The sequence below is a fragment of the Podarcis filfolensis genome (assembly GCF_964270895.1).
Source record: "Podarcis filfolensis genome assembly, chromosome: 10".
NCBI classification, from domain to species: Eukaryota; Metazoa; Chordata; class Lepidosauria; order Squamata; family Lacertidae; genus Podarcis; species Podarcis filfolensis.
Window position 1 is genome coordinate 4,077,454 of NC_139612.1, and position 24,295 is coordinate 4,101,748.

General features: G+C 40.6%; 1 protein-coding gene across 4 annotated transcripts in view; it reads left to right on the forward strand.

Moving 5' to 3' along the window:
* Positions 1 to 24,295, forward strand: part of CACNA2D1 (calcium voltage-gated channel auxiliary subunit alpha2delta 1) — a 373,123-nt gene that overhangs the window by 321,907 nt on the left and 26,921 nt on the right. For all 4 annotated transcript variants that reach the window (XM_083574976.1, XM_083574975.1, XM_083574977.1 and 1 more), the window contains 12 exons: positions 1,699 to 1,770; positions 2,912 to 2,983; positions 5,404 to 5,465; positions 9,413 to 9,489; positions 16,677 to 16,737; positions 19,050 to 19,147; positions 19,762 to 19,843; positions 20,104 to 20,166; positions 21,864 to 21,967; positions 22,605 to 22,682; positions 23,116 to 23,183; positions 24,005 to 24,043. In XM_083574976.1, the coding sequence (XP_083431102.1) occupies positions 1,699 to 1,770; positions 2,912 to 2,983; positions 5,404 to 5,465; positions 9,413 to 9,489; positions 16,677 to 16,737; positions 19,050 to 19,147; positions 19,762 to 19,843; positions 20,104 to 20,166; positions 21,864 to 21,967; positions 22,605 to 22,682; positions 23,116 to 23,183; positions 24,005 to 24,043 (876 nt within the window). The remainder of the gene's footprint in view (positions 1 to 1,698; positions 1,771 to 2,911; positions 2,984 to 5,403; positions 5,466 to 9,412; positions 9,490 to 16,676; positions 16,738 to 19,049; positions 19,148 to 19,761; positions 19,844 to 20,103; positions 20,167 to 21,863; positions 21,968 to 22,604; positions 22,683 to 23,115; positions 23,184 to 24,004; positions 24,044 to 24,295) is intronic.

Consider the following 24,295-nt stretch of genomic DNA (forward strand, 5'->3'; position numbering starts at 1 on the left):
TTGTTAATATGATCCAGATGAACATAATGAGCCAACTTTCTTATTTCTATCTCTAAGCAGCTTCTCGGTCATTGACTAGTAGAACTGTTGACAGATTCTGGACTGTTGCATCCCTTCCTTGCACATGGTTCTGCTAAAATCACTGGAACTATTGGCGACTCAAACTCCTTTCTGACATTTTGCTGATACATTGTAATCAGTGTGCGACTCAGTGTGTGAGCCGAGATTGGGGGTGCACCAGTCTGACACCAGCATCACACATCTCACTCCTAATATCTCTGCCTTGAGTGTGGACATCTGAAGAGGGAAAATCTATCCACAAATGCTTATATATGATCTGGAATCCTACACTTGAAAGTCTATGTGTGTAAAGTCTATGTACGTAGACTTTCCCTCTTCAGATGTCATGGACACGACTGCTCCCATCATATCTTTGAATTTCTCCTGGAATCAGTGAAGTATGAGAACAGACAAGTATGGGAACATAGATTTTATTTTATACATGTTCACTTCAACAAAGACCAGGGCATAATTTCTTCCGTTAGATGGTGGCTGCTTTAAATCTCTCCCATGTGGCAACCATTACCAATGTTCCCTTCCCCGGGTGACTACTCCGTGGCTCTCTATATTGTGCTTTTTGTCAAAGGAATGTACATAATGTTTTCCCTGAAATGTCAGTGCTGAAAGAGTGAGTTGACATGGGTCTTGTCTGCCTTTTTGCAGGAGTGGTAAAGAGAGAATTGCCTAGGCCTAGCAGGTCTGAGCACTGTAAGACTTTAAGGCAAGTTAGGTAGGAATGTGTCTCTATCTACAACCATGGCAATCCATCCTCATAGAAGGTGGGCTGTGACTGAATTTCCCAAGTCTGCGTTGAAGAACCTGTGGCCCTTCAGATGGTCATGAGCTGCAGGTCTCCCCTTCCCCAAGGATTGCCCATGCTGGCTAGAACTGATGGGAGTCGGAGTCCCACAGCCTGGGGAGGGTCACGGGTTCTCTGTCCTTGCTATCAGGAGTGGTGTTATGCTACTTTGTGGTAGTGAGGGCCTGGTTGTACCAGCAAGGAGGACTAAACTTTCTGAAGGTATTTTCAAAATTATCTGTCAGGATTGGATCCCTTTTCAACAATGAGGACTTCCCTCCTTCCCTTATTTTTCCTTTATCTGAATTTAATCCTTTCTCCTTTGATTACTATCTTTCCCCATCAACCTCTGCCATTAATTTCAAAAATAAGTTCTTTTACTCCTTTGAAAAACAAGTCTGTTGTACCTAACTCTTCTCTGTAGAGACTAGCTATAAAAAGTCATTGACTTTTCTTCCTGCCTTCCTTCTTTGTGTCCTCGTGATGCCATGTCTGCCTTCTCAATTGCAGTTTCTACACATATATTTTGTGAAATAATTTAGATTGAGGAAAGAGTACATTACCAAGCTCTACATTCTGGGGTAAACTAATTATCTCTTGCCCAATTATTTCATATATATATATATATATATATATATATATATATATATATATAGTTTAAATGGAAAGACTACATATTTTATAGCTGTACTGATTAAAACTGGAGAGGTAAGTAATTTCACCTTTATGAATCCCATGAGTTTCAAGATAGAATTTGAAGCAATTCAAGCAATTTTATCCTGAATGCAACATGGCAAGAAATATGTTTATTATATGCTGGTTTGACACTTCTTCTTCAGAATCCTAAATCTCAGGAGCCAGTGACGCTGGATTTTCTGGATGCAGAGCTGGAAAACGATATTAAAGTTGAGGTAAATGATATTGATGAATCACTGGGTGTATCTACACAGAGGAAAAAAATGCTATAAATAAGTCAGAAATTAAATCATTATGTAAAAATTGTATAGAATTCTTTTGCTCTCTGGTGCCATCTGGTGTTGCACGTTTATAACAAATTCAAAACGTTGTTTTAGACTAATGTAGCTGAGTCCACTGTCTTCATTGTTAGGTAAGCTGTTTTCTGGGACAAATAAAGCTCTACCCCACACACGGTGTTTAAAGTGGCTTACAACTAGTTTTAAAACAGCAACAACAATCAATAAAATATGTAAAAAAAGGGAGTTCTCATAAAAGCAAACCAGCAGCTAAATGATCACACACGTAATCTTAAGCAGCTCGACACACATAAGGGGCTTTTTATCTGATGCCTATTTTTCAAGGAATATCAGTGAGAGGTAGGCCTGCTTGGGAAGGGCATCACATGACCCTGAGTACCACAACCAAAAAGCCCCTTCTCAAAGATCCTTATGGTGCAGAGAAGCCTGCTTGCAGTCCAGAGTCAGAAATCAGATCCTGGGATTCTATTAAGCAAGCTCTGAATATTTTACACCTAGGGGTAATCAACTCAGCTGACTTCTGGCTGCTCTGAACTACAATGGGTTCTGGGAATAATTTTTTATAAGCTCTGCTTCCAAGAATCTTGCTAAAAAAGATGTTGGGGATTTGATCCATGCATTGTTGGGCTGCGGCCATCATGGCAATTCATGGGGCAGCCAGTGATTCCAACCTTGACAAGTACCCCACTTTCTTTGAAGCCACTCCAGACTCTGCCTTTGTCTCAGGGCACCCAGATTCCATGTGGAGCAGTGGGCGGACGAGGGCAAGCAGAGATTGTGTGAATGGGGGGGAATAAAGGAGAGCAGAGGGTGGGCAGGCAGGATGGTGTGTGTCCTCCTTTGCCTTCCCAAAACGTTGGAGGGCATGTGATTTCATTGAAATGAATAAGCTATGCAGTTTAACATAGCCTCAAGCATGGCATTTAGGAAAATCTTGTTTAAAGTTTATGATTTCTTACACAATGCAGGAAATGATCATGGACCCTGTTCAAAATTAGTGAAATTTATTGAATACTTTGGATTTGCTTCTTTATTTTTGTAATTCTCCTGATTGTAGATTCGGAAAAAAATGATAGATGGAGAAAGCGGAGATAGGACATTTAGAACGCTGGTCAAGTCTCAAGATGAGGTGAGTTATCATAGAATTAAGGAATTGTAGAGTTGAAAGGGACCACAAGGATCATCTAGTCCAAGCCACTGCAAGTGCATGTTAGGAATTGTCTGAAACAAAAAGATTCCAATTGCTTATTAGCATCATGCATTTGATACATGATGGTGATGATGTTGATGGTCTTCAAATCTGAAGCTGTAGTGGGAGAGAAGCTGTCGTGGCATTTGCACATAGAATGACCTCTCACCTCAGATTAAGAGAGAGCTCTTCTTTGACTGTGTTCACAGATGCCACAATCTGTGTAGGAGGATTTTTTTAAAAAAATCCTAGCTCGAGGTTTGAACCTCTGGCAGTGGCGTACCTACATTTTGGGAGCCCTGAAGCCTGAACTATCATGGGACCCCTCTTTGCAACCATCTAGGTCTAGGTAACCACTGTTACCTTATTCAATGGGGTTGTTCCATGACAGATCACCACACCTTTACAACATCTCTGCTACTGACTCTCAGACTTTGGGATTGTTGAAATATATGCAAGAAAAAATTAATCTGTTTGAGTCATGTAACTCAAATTGGATCTAATAGGCCCATTTTTGAAAGCTTCATGAATTTCATAGTAGATCCGCTCCTGACCTCTGGGTGGGGACATTGGGCCTGGGTGCAAAATGCAAATTCCTAGGTCTCTTTGTTTGGCTCTTTGAAGAAAACAGCGAACACTTCTTCATTGGTCCACTCCATGAGATGTTTTGTCTGGCTGCAATCTATCCTTGAACTGTAGTAATGCCTCCTTCTTTCTTGGAAGGAGGGTGCCGAGGTGGGTGGGTGTGCATAGAAACCTCTGACTTTTGACTGCTACGGGGACTTTTGACCTTTGCGCACTCTACTGGCAGTCAGCCCTCAGAAGGTGGCCCACAAAGGGATGTGACTGTCGGGCTGTTCTTCAGCTCTGCTTTGAGAAGGACAGAGACAACACGTTGTCACAACTTGCCGAGAACCCTAAAATGGTAGTTATGCATTTGGAAACAGACCGCATATACATTTTTTCCTTTAAACTTAGATCACATCAAACCAAGGCATTTTCAGATGCCACATTTCCACAAATCTTTCCTCAGAATCTTTACATGTGCTCTAGCCATAAAAACAGGTGCTCTATAAAAGTTTGTTCTGCTCTCTCCAAAACTCCTAAAAATCAAAATCTTGTTAATGTTTATGTTTAAATTGTATGTAGATAGAAGCAAGACACCTGTTGCGGCACATTTGAACATTATTAGTAACTCTGCAGTGCAGCAGCTGTACAGTTTTTATCACAGGCATTCCTATAAATCTGTGTCTCTCAGTATAACATTGTAATATGCTACAGCTGGCAAGGAGTTACACTTTAAATGATGAAAACTGAATAAACCTGCTCCTTTGGGATGTATTAACTCTGATTAAATCTCTACAGCCTGCCCAGGGACCTTCTAAAATTTTCCATCATGTGGCCTCTCCTTCATTCATTCTGTAATTATGTGAATTGAAAATTTCAGATTAATCTTGCCCTCCAGTAACACATTTATATTTGTGCTTCTATCGATGCATGCTGGCTGTCCTGTTCAGTGAGGCTATGTTTTCCATTACCATAGCCTAGAGTGAAGAAATCCATAGGCTTGGTTGCCAGTAGCAGCTTTCAAATTGGTCATTTTACTCATGCACAATTGTATATAGCCGTCCAGAGTGGCTGGGGAAACCTAGCCAGATGGACGGGGTAGAAATAATAAATTATTATTATTATTATTATTATTATTATTATTATTATTATTATTATTATTTACAAACGGTGCTGGAAAATAAATAAATAGAATCAGACCAGGAAATGGTGTGAGAGAGCTGGACCTTGTGGCTCACAAGGAGACCTTCTCCAGAGCCCGAAGAGGACGTCATTGAGGACAGAGGAAGAGACCTGGGCTTTTTTCACGCTGCTCAGCCTCCCTGCCTAACAGCTGATGCACGTGGTGGAGCAGCAGTTAGCACAGCACTCCTTTTCTCTGTGGGAGCATCTTAGGCACAGAGTTTCACACATAAATAATGTGAGAGTTTCTCATATTGCTAGGCATGTTTCTTATCTATCGACTGCACAGTCTTAAGGTTTTATATGATAACAATTTTAAGGTTATGTTACTGTCGTCATTTTGTTTTAACATGTCAGGGAAATCTAAACTGCTAGAAAGGAATTAAAAAAGAAAAGAAAATAATTTTGGACAACATTAGGCTGAATTTACATGGCACCCAGTTTGACGCTTGCCTTAATTGTTAGATATGTAAAGTAATATGAAGTTTTTAATTGTAATGCATTGCAATGAGGATTTGTTTTTGAATCTTGTAGGTTTTTTTAAAAAAAACTATTTTTGTAGCTTCCTTGAGATCATGGAGAAAATGATGGTCTTCCTCAATATTTTGCAGCGCTACATTGACAGAGGAAACAGAACATACACATGGACAGCTGTAAATGGTACTGATTACAGGTAATAAACTTTCTGGTTGTGTTGAAAAGCAAAAATATCCTTATATCCTTAACCTGGCAAATTTTGTTATACAGGCAGCCCTCCGTTTATGTGGGGGTTACATTCTGAGGCACCGCACATGTCAGTGAAATTGTGTATAATTGACACCCAATGAAAAAATCCACAAACACCCTGTCCCCTGTTCCGCCCTTTTAGTGATGCTTCAGTGATGCCTTTATGGCGTTTTTCAACCTAGGATGCAGTATCTAAATGGCCACATTCTCCTGCCTGTTTTGTCATCAGAGGTTAGGCAGATTATCACCAGAATCATAGAGGGACTTGAACCCAGGTTGTGGAATGAGACATTCTCTTGCTGTCTACTTTTTGTGGTTGTTCCTGGCTTAGCAAAGGCGGAGCTCCCTTTTTATCTTCCCTTATTTCCACATGGCTTTACTCTGGCCTGCGTTCTGCTCCTTCAAAATTCCAGTTTAACTAAGACAATTTCTAAAATTAATTTTAGAAATGGAGCATGCTCAGTTGGCTTCAGCTTTCAGTTCCTTCAGTTCATTTCTCTCTCTCTGGTGTTTAATTGATGAGAGCAAAAGCTCCTACACACTGGTAAACATCCCACCAAAAGAACCTTGTTGCAGTCATGTACGATTACCCCAAAACTGCCTTTTTCCCAGTGGTGTTTTTTTAATGCATGTGACACATTGGTAATATAGAGGGAGGAAAAAGGCATTAATGAGCTGAAAAGAAAACAACAATACAATTGAAGATTTATAATAAATCTCAGAAACAAAAAGACAAGCTAATTTCCACAGGGCCTCTTCCCCCTTACAAAGGTTAAACCTTCCCCCTTCGCCATTAAGTTCTTCTAATGTAATCGTAATAATAATAATAATAATAATAATAATAATAATAATAATAATAATAAATGCTTTGAATGACTGGTGCATGGGAAAGAGACCAATAATCCTATACTGTTTATCAGTAAAGAGGAAACATTTGAGATTTCAAAAAACAGCCATCACTATCTGCTCCAACTGGTGGGGTTGCTGGCTTTTGATTGAAAAAATATACCTAATACTAGTCCATTGGGTGGAGCTTGGCGTACTCTAGTGGTAGCAGAGTCAAGAGCAGAAGCTTTTTTTTTTTTTTTTGCTGTGGCTGATACTGCTTTCTAGTGCTGTGGGTTAAACCACAGAGCCTAGGGCTTGCCAATCAGAAGGTTGGTGGTTCGAATCCCCGCGACAGGGTGAGCTCCCGTTGCTCAGTCCCTGCTCCTGCCAACCTAGCAGTTCGAAAGCACGTCAAAGTGGGAGCAGATAAATAGGTACCGCTCCGGTGGGAAGGTGAACGGTGGGAAGGTAAACTTCTGGTTCGCCAGAAGTGGCTTAGTCATGCTGGCCACATGACCAGGAAGCTGTATGCCAGCTCCCTCGGCCAGTAAAGCGAGATGGGTGCCGCAACCCCAGAGTCGTCCGCGACTGGACCTAATGGTCAGGGGTACCTTTACCTTTACCTTTTACTGTACAGGGAACGGAACGTGTTACCAAATTCAGTCGCACTGGCTGCCGCTACCAGGCTGCTCTACCACCATAGCCCACCCTGCAAGCCAGGGAGAGCTCCTATACATTCTGCCATCTCTAAAGGGCTGAGTGTGGCTCTTTAGTGCATGTCTATAGACTCTACAGGTCAAGCATCTATACTAAATAAAAGAATCATGTTGATCTTCATTCATAACGTGCTTGCAAATGCAATTCTGGATTTTGCACACATGAATCTGGCAACTAACCCCAAGCCCAGATAGGCTGTTGTTGTTGTTGTTGTTGTTGTGCAGGGGGGTTGTAAGTGCAACTTGAGTCACTAAAGATACTATTCTGGAAGCCTAGCAACCCTTGGAGCAGATTCTGTGTCTGAAAGAATTTCCTTCCTATCTGCCTTCTGGTGATTTATATTATTTGACAATAACTTATACTGAAGTAGTGAAAATTATTAGATTTTGGATCTTTCAAAAATTAATGACAACATTTGATGTTATCTATCATTAGCAACCATAGTTTCCTGTTTACTTGCCCAAAATTGTAATTAGGGGATTTCCTGTCTTATTGTTCTACCTCACTGGTTATCTGTTTGACAGACTTAATCTTCAAAGTCTTGTTTGATTTCTCTCTGGGCTGATTTTTTTTTTTTAATGTCTTTTTGGTCTCCTAGAAAAACAGCAGTTAAGTCTCCCTGGAGACCACATTTCTGTAGACATATTTCTACATAAAATTATAGATGTTAATTAGTGGGTTCTGTTCAGCAGTAACTGCTAATAACAGAGAAGCCTTTTCTGATTTCCCTTGAGAGGAATTGGTGGAAAGCTGTCACCAAATAATGAGTAATTCTGCTGTGTACAGTTCAAATGGCAATTGACTATCATGTCTGTAGCTGAGTATCCTACAGTTTCCTTTCAATGTTCCTCCACAGGCATCTGCTGGAAATATTACATATTAAGCAGTCCTGCTCCATGTTAATGGCAGCTAAGGGCTACAGTGGTAGAATTTTTCTTTTAAAGAAGTTTGTTTTTCCATAGGTGGTATTAAAATTCATAGTCTACAAGGTCTCCTGCTTAGAAATAGTGTCTTCAATGGCTGATAACAACAACTATTATTATTACTAACAATAGTAGTAGTAGTTAGCCAAAATGTATATTTAAATAGAAGTCAGGCTAGTGGTGAATCTGGATTGGACCTTGCAACTCTGCAGAACAAAGCAAAAATCCTATAGGCCATGCGCAGCTCTTGGGACATTTTAGAGAAGTCTTTCTCATTCTGTTGCCCTCCAGATGTTTTGGACTACAATTCCCATCATCCCTCAGCATTGGCCACACAGGCTGGGGCTGATGGGAGTTATATTGCAAACCACCTGAAGGGAACCAGTTTGCAAAAGACGGTTGTAGAGCAGCACTAATATGTTAACTGACTGTAGTGTGGTGTTAAAAAAAAGGTAAAGGACCCCTGACAGTTAAGTCCAGTCATGAATGACTCTGGGGTTGCGGCGCTCATCTCGCTTTATTGGCTGAGGGAGCTGGCGTACAGCTTCAGGGTCATGTGGCCAGCATGACTAAGCCGCTTCTGGCGAAACCAGAGCAGCGCACGGAAACGCCGTTTACCTTCCCGCCGGAGCAGTACCTATTTATCTACTTGCACTTTGACATGCTTTCAAACTGCTAGGTTGGCAGGAGCTGGGACCGAACAACGGGTGCTCACCCTGTCGCGGGGATTTGAACCGCTGACCTTATTAAAATGCTATAGACATGCAAACAGATCTATCCCATTTGTATTTGGCTCCTGAAGCACTTCCCAGTCTGGTACAAATAACAAAACTGCACCTCACATTAAGAAGCCAAACGTATTCACTCAGGGAGCAACAGTTCCTTCAGTGTGTAAGGTACAAATGTGACTCACCTGGTTTATTTTTAAACAAATTGAGTTGTAGAAAGCCCCATGTGGATTGAGCCTTTCAACTCTCCTGTCAAAACAACTTAATGCTCAGTTACTGCAATGCATGAATACTCAGAAGTAAATGGCAATCACTGTCTCAATAAACAGACCTTACCTGCCTTCCCCCTTCAACTCATCCTAGTTTTTCAAGTTGTGGGCAACCTTTAATCTATCCTCCGATACTAATTTTCTGTTAAACAAAGCCATGAAAAATGGTGACTGTTCTGTAAATGTCAATATGGGGTTGACAAGGATCTCATTCTCGGTACCACACGTATAATTTGGAGGAGTGGAGTTCAGATGCAGCAGAAAGCAGTAAGAGGAAGTAGTTAGCCAAGCAAATGTATGCCATGAAATCACATGTTTCATGATTTTCTTACACATCAAAGCTAGGGAAAATGCTAGGCTGATAAGGCTCTGTGGTATTGAAATGTGGCTTTATTCTCACCATTTAATGTTGATTTATTTATTATATAGTTTGGCCTTGGTGTTACCATCCTACAGCTTTTACTACATAAAAGCCAACATTAAGGAAGCACTAACTCAGGCAAAATGTAAGTAGCCATGACCTTTCTCCAGAATCTGAGTATTGCTGTGTAGTCTGTAGAATTGTTCTCTTGTCCTTTTTCTAATGCAACATTTTTAAAGCCATGAAGCTCTTGTGAAGTTCAGCAGTATTGCCATGAATTCTGTGCCCCCAGCTCTGCAGCAATGATCCCAAGTCATTGTGTGAGCGTGCAAGGTACAAAAAGTATTCTACACAAGTAGAATATGTTCTGTTACTCAAATTGCACTGGTCAACCTTTCTCTCTCATCTCCTTGCTTATGTTTCCTAGAGAAGCAATGCTTTGGATATCCTCTGTTGCTGTCTTTTAGGGGTCTAATAGCTAATGTATTGAATAGTCCATCTCCAAGGTATGAGTTGTGCCTTTTGAAATCTAGCCTAGATTGTGTGCATAGTGTGTCTTAGCTGGAACTCATTGTGATTTAGATCAATCTCTGGATCGAGGTTAAATCAGGTTTCCTAAGTTTTGGATTGTAGCTGAATTGTTCTGAATGTTTGTGATATGAGTGGATATAATCTGGATTGCGTCTAACGTGGATTCTTTTCTAGTAGTCTCAAATGGTTCCATCAGGTCCTAAGCTGTGTATGGCTTTCAAGCCGTGGAGGCTGGTCCATAAGAGTGAATGGGGCACTGCCTGACCAGCCTTTCTCTGTCCTAAGCCAGCCCCCACATGCCTGCTTCCCAGTTAGGGGGCAGCACTGCCTGCCAGCTGCCTCCTCCTTGGGCTAAGTGTTGCTTCTTGTAGCCACTGCTGCTATCAAAGTGCCAGTGAAGTTCTCTCAACTCTGACATGTGCTGCATTCCCAGAGTTTAGGCTCAGGACAAAGCCTATCAGGTGTATTTTGAACTTACTGCAGTTTCCCTAGGATTCTTCAAAGGGAGCCCTATGTATAACTCTTCTGTCATTTATTGGGGGTGGCCTAGGCCAGGGGTCAGCAAACTTCTTCATCAGGGGGCCAGTCCACTGTCCCTCAGACTTTGGGGGGGGCAGACTATATTTTTTTGGGGGGGGGATTAATGAATGAATTCCTATGCCCCACAAATAACCCAGAGATGCATTTTAAATAAAAGCACACATTCTACTCATGTAAAAACACGTTGATTCCCAGACCGTTCGCGAGCCGGATTTAGAAGACGATTGGGCCAGATCCAGCCCCTGGGCCTTAGTTTGCCTATCCCTGGCCTAGGCAGCCCCTCCTGCTAAGAACTGCCCTGCAAATTTCCCCTAACCTGGGAACCCCACTTTAGCTGCTATGCTAGCTTATTTCAAATTTATAATGTGCTCTTTCTTCCCAAAGAGAACCCAGTGCAACTCACAATAATAAAATCACATTGAAACAATTTAAAGCAATGCTATAACACATTGCAGGCAACAGTTAAAACCAGTTATATAAAAATTTCATAAAACTATCAGCCCAAAGCTTGGATGAAATAAGATGCACTTAGGACAAGCCTACACAATATGTGACCTTGTGTCTCATGCAGGCGAGAAAACCAGGCTGTTTTAGCTTCCTTAAGGTTGTAGTACATGACTGATGACTGTGTTTGGCTTGGCAGGTCACACATTGTCCTCACCTACTTTAGGACTTTGGGTATGACTTTGACTTAGCAGTCATCTATCTCCCTCCACTGTAGTCTTTTGAATGTCCCATGTAGTAAGTATTTCTGCATTCCTATTCACATAGGAAAACAGCAGCAATATGCCCCGGGTAGCTGCTCCATATTATGTAAGAATAAACCCTGTGTTGCTGCCAGCTCAAAGCTAGTTTTAAAGCTGTTTCATAGATATGTGATAACTATATGCTTTTTGCGAGACATCATATTGCATGATTCACTTCTGAACTTGGGAGCAGTCTGTAAAATCTTGAGTGCAAGATCAATAATTCTGGGCGCAATTTCTTAGGAGCCCCCTGAGTCAATATTTCCATTACACAGATCCTTGAAATAGCTGTATTATATAGAAGGTGCATGAAAGAAAGTGTTAACAAGACATGGGTTGAAGTCTTCAGAGATGTTTGTCTTTTCTCCAGAGTACAGCTGTAGAGAAAATGAACCTTTGATCTCTCTTTATGCCACAATATTTTTATTCAAGGGGCTGGTTGAATAAAATATTGGTTTGTGACCCCTTTTGCTTTACCCTGTTTTTTCTGTTTCCCTGCCTTCTCCTTCTGATGGATTATCACAGTCCCAAAGGGCAAGTATATTCTTGTTGCTCAATTTCCCCTCTGTTTACTGTTGCTCATATTGTCTGCTTCTATTTCCATTCCTCCTGAATGTTCTCCTTTGTATCCTAAATCTTGGAGCTTCTCCCATGCCAGTTGAGTATTAGAAAGACAGAGAAGGAAAAATAATGTATTTTCCACAATATGCTTTTCTATTTATGTTGCTCTTTCATCCTTGTTTATTTGACTCTGTCACCTCCCGGTTCATAGAGAAAATCAGGACACCTGCCCCCTGCAAAAACACCTGTGCTTTCAAAAACCCTGACTTCAATTTATGCTAAGTAACATATCTTAACCTTGGTACAGTTTACATCTTGTTTTCATCTTGGCATTCTAACTTCTTGAGCTTAAGCTACCATGTCGTCAGGCAAAACAAGTGAATAAAGTGCCAGCTTTAACTTGCATCAATTATTATGGTGTTCTATTTCTGCATTTGGAAATGGAAAGTGAGAGCTGTTCAGCAGTGGAACAGACTCCCACGCGAGGCAGTGAACTCTCCTTCCTTGGAGGTTTCTAAGCAGAGGTTGGGCACCCATCTGTCATGTATGCTTTAGCTGAGATTCCTGCATTGCATGGGGTTGGACTAGATGACCCTTGGAGTCCCTTCCAACTCTAAGATTCTATGATTTCATGTTGCTGTTTTATGATAAGTGAAAAGGCAGGTAGTGGGGTAATTTTGATTAGCCAGGGGAAACATTATTGACATCTAGATCCTAGCCATCTGATGTCTGCAAGGGTTGCCCTAATACTTTAATGTTTTGTAACCGTTCACCAGTGTTTTTCTTCATGCATCCCATTACATATTTGGGATGTAGCTATATCTCAACTGAAATTGATTAGGTCAAGCACGAGCATCAGTGTGCATCCTCTCCCCTCTTTGGAGACTCATCACACACCAGATTTGGTGCTTTCATCGTGCTTACTTTAAACCAGTTTTTCATTATGCGCAAGATTAAACCACACTTTCACATTCTGGACATGAGAGATGGGCGAAGAGGGAGCATGTGGTAATAACTGCTTCCTGGCTTCATAAACTGTGGTTTGTTTGGCCTTACTATTCTACAACATTGTTTTCTCACCTTTTTAAAAACAGTATTTAAAAAGTCAGAATCCTGTGAAATTCGTTAATGTTACCATGATGTACCGTACTCCCCAACTCTAGAGCCATGATTCCAGGTCATTGTGTGAGCTTGCAAGGTACAAAAAGTACTGTACACAAGTAGAATATGTTCTGTTACTCTAGTTGCACTGGTAAAACTTTTCCCCCTCACCTCCTTGCTTATGGTACCTAGGGAAATAGTGCTCTGGGTATCCTCTATTGCTGTCTTTTTAAGGAAGCAATAGCTTATGTTTTGAATAGCCCACCTGCAAGGTAGGAGTTGTGTATTCTGGAATTTAGCAAAGATTCTATGCAACACATGATGTAGTAGTTCAACTTGCTTAGGTTTGTGTTGCAGTTTAATTGTTCTGAATGCTTCATGTGGTGTGTGATATGAGCGGACGTAATTTGGATTATGCCCTTTTTGGATTTTGTTCAAGTTGTCTTTAAAGTGAGAAGCAAAAAATGAGAAAAGGAAAGAATGTACCAGCATAAGAATACAAAAATGGAAAGGAAAAAAATACTGTAAGGGACACCAAACTATAATTTATTCAGCCTGGACTGAATAAATATGAATAAATCATATTTGTGTTTGCCTTGAGGAATGAGCGGAAAAAACAGGGAATCATAACTATATCTTCAACTATTACATTTGAGTCTGTACTGATAGCAACCCAACACTATGGAGAGCTGCCTGATCTCTGTTGGGAAAGGAATTCTATATGTCAAATTTCGGCCCATACTTACAGGCAAGCCTAGAAAATTTGTAATTATTGTGGTCTGGTGCAGGGAGGAAAAACAGGTAGTTTTAACCTCCTGAGGGCTGTAGAATGTGAGGGATGACTGTGTTTCGCTTGGCAGGCCGACTTTAGGACTTTGAGTCTGACTTTTACTTAGCAGTCATCTGTCTTGCTGATAACTTCCTACAGTGCAATCTTTTGTATGTCCCTTGTAGTAAGTGCTGTGTGCATTCCTATTCATATTGGGAGGGAAATGCTCCAGGGACCAGCAAAATACACCAGATAGCTGTTCCATATTATGTATGAATTAACTGTGTGTTGCTGTCAGAACTGTTTTATACATATGTGATGGATTTTTTTTTTTTGGTGGCCCAGCATATTGCATAATTTATTTCTGGACTTACTTCCTGAACTTGGAAGCAGTCTGTAAAATTCTTGAGTGCAAGATCAATGATTCTGGGCGCAATTTCTTAGGAGCCCCCTGAGTCAATATTTCCATTACACACAGATCCTTGAAATAGCTGCATTATATAGAAGGTACATGAAAGAAAGTGTTAACAAGACATGGGTTGAAGTCTTCAGAGATGTTTGTCTTTTCTCCAGAGTACAGCTGTAGAGAAAATGAACCTTTGATCTCTCTTTATGACACAATATTTTTATTCAAGGGGCTGGTTGAATAAAATATTGGTTTGTGACCCCTTTTGCTTTACCCTGTTTTTTCTGTTTCCCTGCCTTCTCCTTCTGATGGATTATCACAGTCCCAAAGGGCAAGTATATTCTTGTTGCTCAATTTCCCCTCTGTTTACTGTTGCTCATACTGTCTGCTTCTATTTCCATTCCTCCTGAATGTTCTCCTTTGTATCCTTGATCTCGGGCCAAAAAGTAGTCAAGTCTACCTGAGAGTAAGTACTATAAGCCGGGCACAACCACCCAGAAAGCTCTTTCCTCAGTTGTCACCCAGTGAGAGCATCCGAAACCTGAATCTCCAAAGATGACAAGGTGTACAGAAACCTTAATGTGGGAACAAGTGTTCATCCAGGTCTCGGTCTATGTGGATGCTAGTCAACTTGAGTTAATGCATCACTCTCTGCCCTACCAGCCTCACCTGTCCTGAGGCAGCACCCAATTGCTTGCTTTACATCCAGCCCAGGGGGCGGCTCTCCTTGTCAGCTGCCTGCTTCATAGTCTCAGTGTTGCCCCTTGTGGACCTTAGCAAGGAGGAAGATGAGGAGGGAACTAGAATTAGTTGGCTCTGCCTGCCATGGGCTTGGACGTGACCTGCTGTTGGTCTCCCTGCCTTTTTCTCTACCAGTCCCAATGGGCACCAGCTGCAGAAGCTCTATGCATTCCATTGTGTGCTACATTCCCACTGTTTGGTCTCACTTTGTAGCCTATTAGGCGTACTTTGAACTTACTGCAGTTCCCTCAACTTATTCACAGGAAGGCTAAGCAGCAGCTCTTGCTTGCCTCTTCACTGCTGCTGCTTCCCTACAAATTTCTACTTGGTTGAGAATCCTATTCTAGCTATGTTTGTTTGTCTCAAGTTTATAGCCCATCCTTTCTTCCCAAAGGGAGCTCAGGGCAGTTTAAAATAACAAAAGTACATTGAAAGGATTTAAAAGCAAACATGTTAGAACTTCATAAAACCATTGGACGAAAGCTTAGATAAAATAAGGAAGGCTTTCCCTATTTCCAGAACACAGGTGGGGCAAGCCTATACAATTTGTGACCTGGTGGTCTCACACAGGCAGGTTGAACCTACTTCAGCTTGTAGTACGTGAGTGATGGAAGTGTTTGGCTTGGCAGGTCGCACATTGTAGAGGTCTGCTTTGGGACTTAAGAGTCTATCTAACCTTCTCTTAGCAGTCTTCCGTCTTGCTGCATTGACATCTTTTGTATGTCCCTTGTAGTATTGTGTGCATTCTCCACGTCTTATGCTAGTCACATAGGAAAGCTGCTCCAGGGAGCAGTGAAATGCCCCCAATAGCTGCTCTACATAATGTATGATTGACCCTTTGTTGTTGCCAGCTCAAAACTAGATTTCAAGCTGTTTTGTAGTTATGTGATGGATATATGTTGACAAAAGACATGTGTTCAAGTCTTCAGAGATGTTTGTCTTTTCTCCAGTGTACAGCTGTAGAGAAAATGAACCTTTGATCTCGTTTCATGCCGCAATATTTTTATTCAAGGGACTGGTTGAATAAAATATTGGTTTGTGACCCCTTTTGCTTTACCTTGTTTTTTATGTTTCCTTGCCTCTTTCTGATGGATTATAACAGTCCAAAATGGCAAGTATATTCTTGTTGCTCAATTTCCCTCTATTTACTGTTGCTTATACATGTTGTCTGCTTCTATTTTCATTCCTTCTGGATGTTCTCCTTTGTGTCCTTCATCTTGGGGCTTCTCCCATGACAATTTGGTATTCTAAAAATAGAGAAGGGAAAATGATGTATTTTTTCCTCACATGCTTTTGAATTGTTTCTCTTTCCTCCTTGCTTCTTTGACCTTGTCACCTCTCAGTTTATTAAGAAACTCAGATTAACACCTCACCCCAAATTTGTGTTTTCAAGAACTCTGAAATGCATTTGTGCTAAGTAAAATATTTTACCTGTGGCACATTTTACAAGCCCTTTTGGTTTGCATCTTGACATCCCCATGGCTTCAGCTTTAATTGCCATATGGTCATGCTTAGCAGGTCAGTACTATGCCAGATTTACCTTGCACCAGTTGTTGCAGTATTTCAGGCTGTGTTGCTGCTATTTCATGATAAATACACGAATCTCTCTTTTAATGTGAAAATGTGGATGGTGAGGTAATATTGATTGGCTTTGCTGCTTCTATAGTGCTTACTTTAAACCAGTTTTCCAGATCTGCACATCTGAATTAAACAACAATTTCACATTTTGGACATGCAAGGAGAAACACAGGGTGAGGCAGAACAGGAGTATATGGTCACAATGCTCTTCCCCAGCTTAATAACTTTAGCTTGTTAAGCTGGAGCCGTTGTCTGAATGGGTCCTAGGAACCGAGTGCTTTAAAAATGTTGAATCCACTGCATTTACATACTTAGTTTTGCTTATAAAAGATTCTGACACTCCATTTTCATCTTTATAGTTACGGAAACTCTGAAGCTAGATCGCTTTGATGAATTCGGCTACACCTTTTTAGCACCAAGGTTGGTCATTTTCCTGTTCTGTATACCCAAATGATACATAACACGTCTCGACTAACAAATGACAATAATAATAATATTATTATAATTATTTATTTCTTATACCCAACCCATCTGACTGGATTGCCCCAAGCACTCTGGGTGGTTTCCAACAAAAATACAACAACAACAACAACAACAACAACAACAACAACAACAACACACACACACACATATATATAAAATAAAATTAATTGGATCTAGACCAAGTTAGTTGAACTTCAGTCCCATTGATTTCAAAAAGAACTAAATCATGCCTAACTTGTTCTGTTGATTTCTGTTAGACTTTTGTCCTAACTAATTTAGCGAAGATTCAGCCCACTTTGTTTAAGATGAGATCATCCATATACAGTCATACCTCGGGTTAAATTTGCTTCAAGTTGAGCGCGTTCGAGTTGCGCTCCGTGGCAACCCGGAAGTAACGGAGTGCGTTACTTCCGGGTTTCGCTACTTGCGCATGCGCAGAAGCTCAAAATGATGTCACGCGCATGCGCAGAAGCGGTGAAAAGCGACACGTGCGTGCGCAGACGTGCCGTCGCTAGATACGTTTACCTCTAGATGCGAACGGTGCTCCGAAATGGATCCCGTTCGTATCTAGAAGTACCACTGTACTAATAGCATATAGTTTGAAGTCTTCCAATGTTCACACTTACATAGCCAAAACGACACCACCGACCCTCAAGAGGGTGGCATTAGCAGACGCACAGTAACCCCAAAGTTTGCAGAAATACAAACAATATTTGGGGGGTAAGCAAAGGAAATGTGGGGTTCCCCTGAAAAGCAGCCCAGTGAGGACTGAGTGTTCACATAAAGTAGGAGACTTTTGAGAGGGGGAAAACTGCCTAGCAGGTGGGAGGTGTAAGGGAATGGAGTTGTTGGAAAAGGCCCATGGAGAAAAAGATATGTAGATATAAAATGGTAGAAAGAACCATTCATTCTCCTGATTGTTTATTACATTTATATCCCACCTTTCCCCCAAGGGACTCAAGGTGGTGTATTTTGTTCATAGCCCCCTCCTCTCACCCCATTTTATTCTAACAACAATCCTGGGATCAATTAGGCTGAGAGTATAGTGACTGACCGAGGGTTACTCAGCTTAATAGCTTCAACTGAGATAACTTAATAGCTTAGTCAAGATTTGAATTCCAGTTTCCCTGCTCCTAGTGTAGTACTCTAACCACTATACTACAAGTTCCATCTGCTGAAATTCCACCTTCTACACAGTTGTTAGAACAACAGCCTCTTAACCTAATGTTCAACAGACATTGTATGCTGACTATGGATCATAGGGGCAGAATGGAATGGAGCACCTCACCCATGGCATCTCAGTTCTCTTGAGTGCTGCTGGTCCCTCTGTAGCCAAAACCTCACCACCTTTCCACAGGAAAATATCTGGTGGCTTGGGAGCTTCCAGAATTTGCAGGGGTACAAAAAGATTCTGAAAAAGACACATCAGCACACACAGTCAAAGCACCCCAGTGAAGGCTGAGCGTGCAGGTGGGAGCTGTGAGTAGTTGCTATTGTTGAACAACTGGGAGTCAGAATTCTTGCTGAGTGTGGGCACAAAAACCTGTTTCTATGCACCTATGATTGTATGTGCAATCATTTATATAACCAAAAATAGCCTACCCAAGATTATGTTGCCCAAGATTGGTTGCAGAAATGTATAACTCTGGTAAAATTTCATACTTAAATGTTCATATTAGAAGAAGAGTACTTTAAAATGCTGAGGATCTTTTGTGAGGGTTTTAATGTTGTGCATTTTTGTGTTTTGTATTGTAAACCACCCCACAGTCCTCAGATCCTCAGGGCGGTATAGAAATTTAATAAAGAAATAAACATAAATGAATTTTTAAAAATATATCGCAAACCTATGCAGAAATATGACAAACTTTACTTACGTTTGGAAATTCAGAAACTGAAATTGATGGATTCATCCATTCCTATGTCAAGGCTGATCATTCAGAGTGAAAATGCTCTAATCTTGTGTTTCCTTGCTTATAGCATTTAACTCTCCCTAATTTTATGCATAACATAATGTTGCCATGGAATTTCTCTATGTTGTGAAAGTGATACACTGCAGACTGTTGGCAAGTACTTCTACATGATATGCTACTAAATGAAATGTTGCTACCAAATGCTGGGCAAATTAGCCAGGATACATGCAAACCCAAACCAGCTCAGCCAGAAATTTATGTATTTGTTTGTTTATTTGCTTGCTTGCTTTACTTCATGGATTGAAAGCAATATTTTAAAAACCTGTTTTCTTTTTCTAGAGACTACTGTGGGCCTGTGAAAATAACTGACAACAACACAGCATTTCTTCTGAATTTCAGCGAATTTATAGATCGATACACCCCCCAAAATCCCTCATGTAAGCCTTACTTTTTCATTAAATGAAACTGCTTGCAGGAGATGACAATATAAGTGCAGCAACTAGTTCCAAAGAAGAAATGTTGATGTGATCACCCTGTTTCCCATAATTACATATAGTACCAGATCTGTTTGCTGGGTTTATGAATGCAAGATTGCAGAGTTTCATCCAGTTCATAGGATTGTTATGTGAAGACAAAAACTGTTCTGACCTTCTTACAATTAGACATTTCAAAGCCTAATACTTTTTAAAACTTAGCTGGCCTTTTGATTTTAGAATTTGTCTGTCATTGAAACAACAGAGCAACCGATGCCGAAGCGTACAGATTTAAAATTGGAAATATTTGTTGAAATCTGAGTTCATTTTTATTATGGGGTGTGGTCATAGTATGGGGAAGGATCATAACTAAGCACTAGAGTCAGGCTGTGCTTTCAAAAGGTCTGTGTTTCAATCCTCCCCGCATCTCCAAGTGCAGCTGAAAATGACCCCTCCTCGCTGAAATCTTAGAGAGCCACTTCAAGTCAGTGTAAGCAGTACTGAACTATATGGACCAATGGTCTGACTTGGCAGCTTCCTGTGATCTTAATTCAGCTTTGGCTTGTTTCCTTTGATAGGTAATGATATGGTTATGAGAGCTTTGCTGGATGCAGGATTTACAAGTGAACTTGTTCAGAATTACTGGAGTAAGCAGGAGCCGTGAGTGTTATTTTCCTTCCCCCTACTAAACAATATGGCTATTTCTGGAGGGCTTTAATGGTGTGTTAAAATAATACTGGATCATTTCTGATAATTAGAGCACACAAGGAACACACACGGCATTAAGTATATGAAAATGCACACATTTGTGTTTTAGACTATCTTAGAAAAACTTGTGAAGATTATGTACAAAGGGCTGCCAATCATTCCAAATTCAGTTCAGTTCAAATATTTCTGTCTCTCTTTTCTTCCTCCCACAGTGAGGGAATTACAGCACGATTTGTAGCTACAGATGGAGGGATCACTAGAGTGTATCCCAAAAGGTAAGGGTCTGTTTCTTTCCAAGAAATTGTTATATACTGAGTTGAATAGGATCCCAAAGGCAGCAGTCTGATTGGTCCTGGAACAATAGGATCCAGAATGCCGCAATCTGACAGGAGCCACCCAATCCAGCTCCAGGTGGAAGGGAATCCGCAACCTGATTGGCCTACAGGAGAATCCCGGAATTAGCCAATCACGTGGGGCCCGTTGTATAAATAATGTATATAAGGCAGACATTCTGGGGGAACTTCCATTCCTCCTCACCACTATGAGCTGAATAAAGAGCATGAAATCCACTCTCGACTCGGAGTGTATTTCAGAAATACAACAGAGACACTGGCAAAATCAATTTCTTAAGCATGCCTTTTTTAAAAAATCATTTTATTATAAATATCAATACATTACAAAACAATATATACTTAACATTACATTATATATATTACATGCAAGACATACCTCACCTAATTTCTTAAGCATGCCTAACTCAGGGTTGGATAGTGGCTGAAGTTCTTGCTAGCCCCCATTGAAATTGTCACTTGGTAATGGAATATTAAAGTGAGAGTCTTCACAACAAATACATTGAATACCCCAAATATAATATTCTGATCCTTAGGGAGGAAACAGAGGGTGGTACTCGGAATCAATATCCATGCCCTAGGTTTGATTCCCATACCCAGATTCTGAAAATAATATGCCCTTGATTGGCATATTATAAAGTTGTAATTCTCATAAATTACAGTAGATACATTTTGAACAAACCGTGTTTTTCATATTTTGAAATTCAGTTACTGTACAAGACAAAATGTAACAGAGAAAGCTTGTGCTGAATCATCCTTGTATAGCATAGCCAAGATCCAGTGAGCTTCCTCAGAACACAGCCTGTGGAACTGAAAAGGAAAACAAAGGCAGACACAAATCCTTTATCACTAACTTTTTTTAAAAAAAAAGTACCTCGATTTCAAAAGTGGTTTGTTGCTGGTGTTGAAAGGCTGCTATTAAAGAAACATAAGCTCAAATTCCCTTTGGGCATGTGGAATTAGTTGAGCACTCGGCTTATGTCTGTAACCAGTTTCAGGTTTTCACAGCATTTCAGAGTTGGAAATCAGAATGGGGTTGTGGAGATCCCAGACTTAATAATGGGATTTCCCAGATTGCTCATTGTCTCCTGTAGATGCTTGGATTTTGACTGGAGATTAAATAGGATACGTAGCTCATGGACCTGAGACTTCTTGATCTTACGCCAGGTAGAATCCTGGCTGTCTAGTATTGTTTGAGTGAGCCATTTTCTGTAATGTGAACATATGTAGGGAGCTATATTATTACAATGAGTCACATTTTAAGGTTTTCAGAAACATTAACAAACAGTACAATCCTACAGTCTACTCAGAAGTAAATTTAGTTAATTTTAATGGGCCTTCCCCCCAAATAAATGGTCTTGGATTGCAGCCTTAGATTTCAATCCTAGAGCCCAGTGGTGGGAAGCCTGAGACCCTCCCAACACTGCGGTTTTAACTCCCATCAGCCCCGGCCAGCAGGGTCAGTGGTCAGGTGGTGAATGTGAAGGGCCAAATGTTCCCCACACTTTCCTGTGAGTAAGCCCCATTGAATTCAGTGGAGCTTCCTTCAGATTAGGCATGCACAGGATAAGAAAACATGTGAGAATTAAGACAAAAAGCTGACATTAATGTCTCATGTTCAGTGCAGGAGAATATTGGACAGAAAATCCTGAAACCTATGAAGAGAGCTTCTACAAAAGGAGCTTAGATAATGAAAACTACATCTTCACAGCTCCCTTCTATAACAGTAAGTCACTGGGCACCCAAAATTATCTTGTTAAACTCCAGATACAGTACGGTCTATCCATATTACACAACTATGGAATGTTGAAGACATCTGGAAAAGTATACATAATGGCTATGAAGATTACCATATAGCAATTATGCATGTATGTTTCTCAAAAGGTTTAGCTAGAACTCAGGAAATGTTGCCAAATGATTTGTAGGAAGCTGCAGTTGAGTCAGTGAAGCATGACCCTGACTTCCATAGTTAGGTTAGGGCTTCCTCTTGTGTTAAAATTTTAATTCAATAGCACAATCCTGGGGAGGCATTTATAGAATCATAGAATTGTAGGGTTGGAAGGGACTCAAAGGATCATCTAGTCCAACCCCCTGCAGTGGAGAAATATCCAACTGGCCCATACAGGAATTGGAACGCATGACCTTGGCATTATCAGCACCATGCTCTAACCATCTGAGCCACCTATTCATGGTGAATTGCAAACAGGCACAACCTAATCTACAAACAGATACAACCCAATTCATTTGGTTTCTCTCTGACACACCAAGACTGTTTCATAGTCATCTATTAAATGTTTGGGTTTCCTTCCTTCCTTCCTTCCTTCCTTCCTTCCTTCCTTCCTTCCTTCCTTCCTATATCTCAGGAAGCGTATCTGAAGATGGCATTATGGTCAGCAAGGCTGTGAAAATAACCGTCAATGGAAAACTTCTGAAACCTGCAGGTGGGAAGGAATAATATTGACATTTCTTGACCGTTGTTATTGGACATAGTAAACAGCAACTGAAGTTCTTGTTTTAAAGAGTAAACCTGCATTACTTAGCTTACTTGTAAGTCTCTTTGACCATGCTAAAGGTCCCACAGATTTCTGAATAAAGCTGTTTATTAGTTTTTCCCTTTTGAGGGAAGATGAGCAAAAGAGTATTGGTAAGACAGTTGCAAGCACTCTTGGATGAAACTGATTACCTTCTCCAATTTCAATTTGAGTTCAGAGACTAAATTGGTCTTGGTTGCCTTAATGGATGACCTTTATTGGGAGAAGAATGGAGGGATGCAACACTTGTTCTTTCTTGGTCTTTCGGTGGCATTTGAAACCAATGACCATGTATCCTCCTTAACTGACTGACTTCCCTTATATATTGTGTATTCCCTGTTAGTTGTTGGAGTAAAAATCAATGTGACCAACTGGATGGAGAATTTCACCAAAATCACTACAAAGAATCAGGTAAGGAACTTGCAGCTTTTCTTTTGAGCATCAATGTGAATACTTCAACTTACATCTAGGATTGTTTTATTGTGTGCTCCTGCGCTACAGCTCAGTATCCAATTGGAAATATTGATTCAAACATTCATACATAAATAAATGGGTAGAAGTTATGCAGTGGATATAATTGTTACCAATATCCAATAGTAACATCAAGTACCTTTGATTGATCACCATGCTGAGTAGAGATGGCCTAAACAGAGTCCTGCTTTATTCTACCACTGCTTGTCCTTCCACTTTTCCCTCCTTTCCAAGCACCCTCAAATGTATCTAGGGTGGGAGAAGAAGGAATAAAGAGGGAATAAGCAGCTGCTAGGGGAGGGGTGTCCAGCTCCTTGGACATCCCCTTCAAGGTGAAGAAAGGGATGTGTGGGCAAGAGTAGTAAATCTGGGAGTAGGACGAGTTACCTACCAGATTTGTCAAGAATCCATCTTCCTAATTACCTTTTTCAGCATATGTAACTTTCATTGGAAGTCTGGTTATTCAGAACTAATACTTTTGCCTGACTTTGAGCATTTTACTTTATGTTGGATTAGTGTGCATCTTCTTGGCTCTTGGAAATGTTTTGAAATATTGTCCTGAGATTTTTATGGCCTTGCAACGGCAGTTAACGCAAGCTGTTGAGCAGCAGTGGTGAATTTTGACAAATGTAAATATTCTGCCCAAATACTTGACATTTGACCTGGCTACAAAAGCAGCGTGAGCACAACTCTAGATTGAATGTCATCATTCTTTGTTTAAGAACAGGTTTCATATGTCGCATTATATGTCTGTTTTTCAGTGCAAAAGTGAACTGTGTGGATGTGAAAAGAACAGTCGGGTAAGAATGTGTTCATGAATAAATCATTTGCAGATACTGAAGCCCTGTTTGTGGGTGATGCCTCTACAGGGCGGACTCCTTGCCGCATCCTGGCCTATCTCATAAGATTGTTGTAAGGATGGCATATTTGCTTTGAAGCACAAAGACACTATGTCAGTGATAAGCATTATCTTACTATTATCCATTCCCTGGGGTACCTCAATCAGCAGTGCTATTTTTCTAGAAAAAGAGGTGTTGGAACATACACTGAAC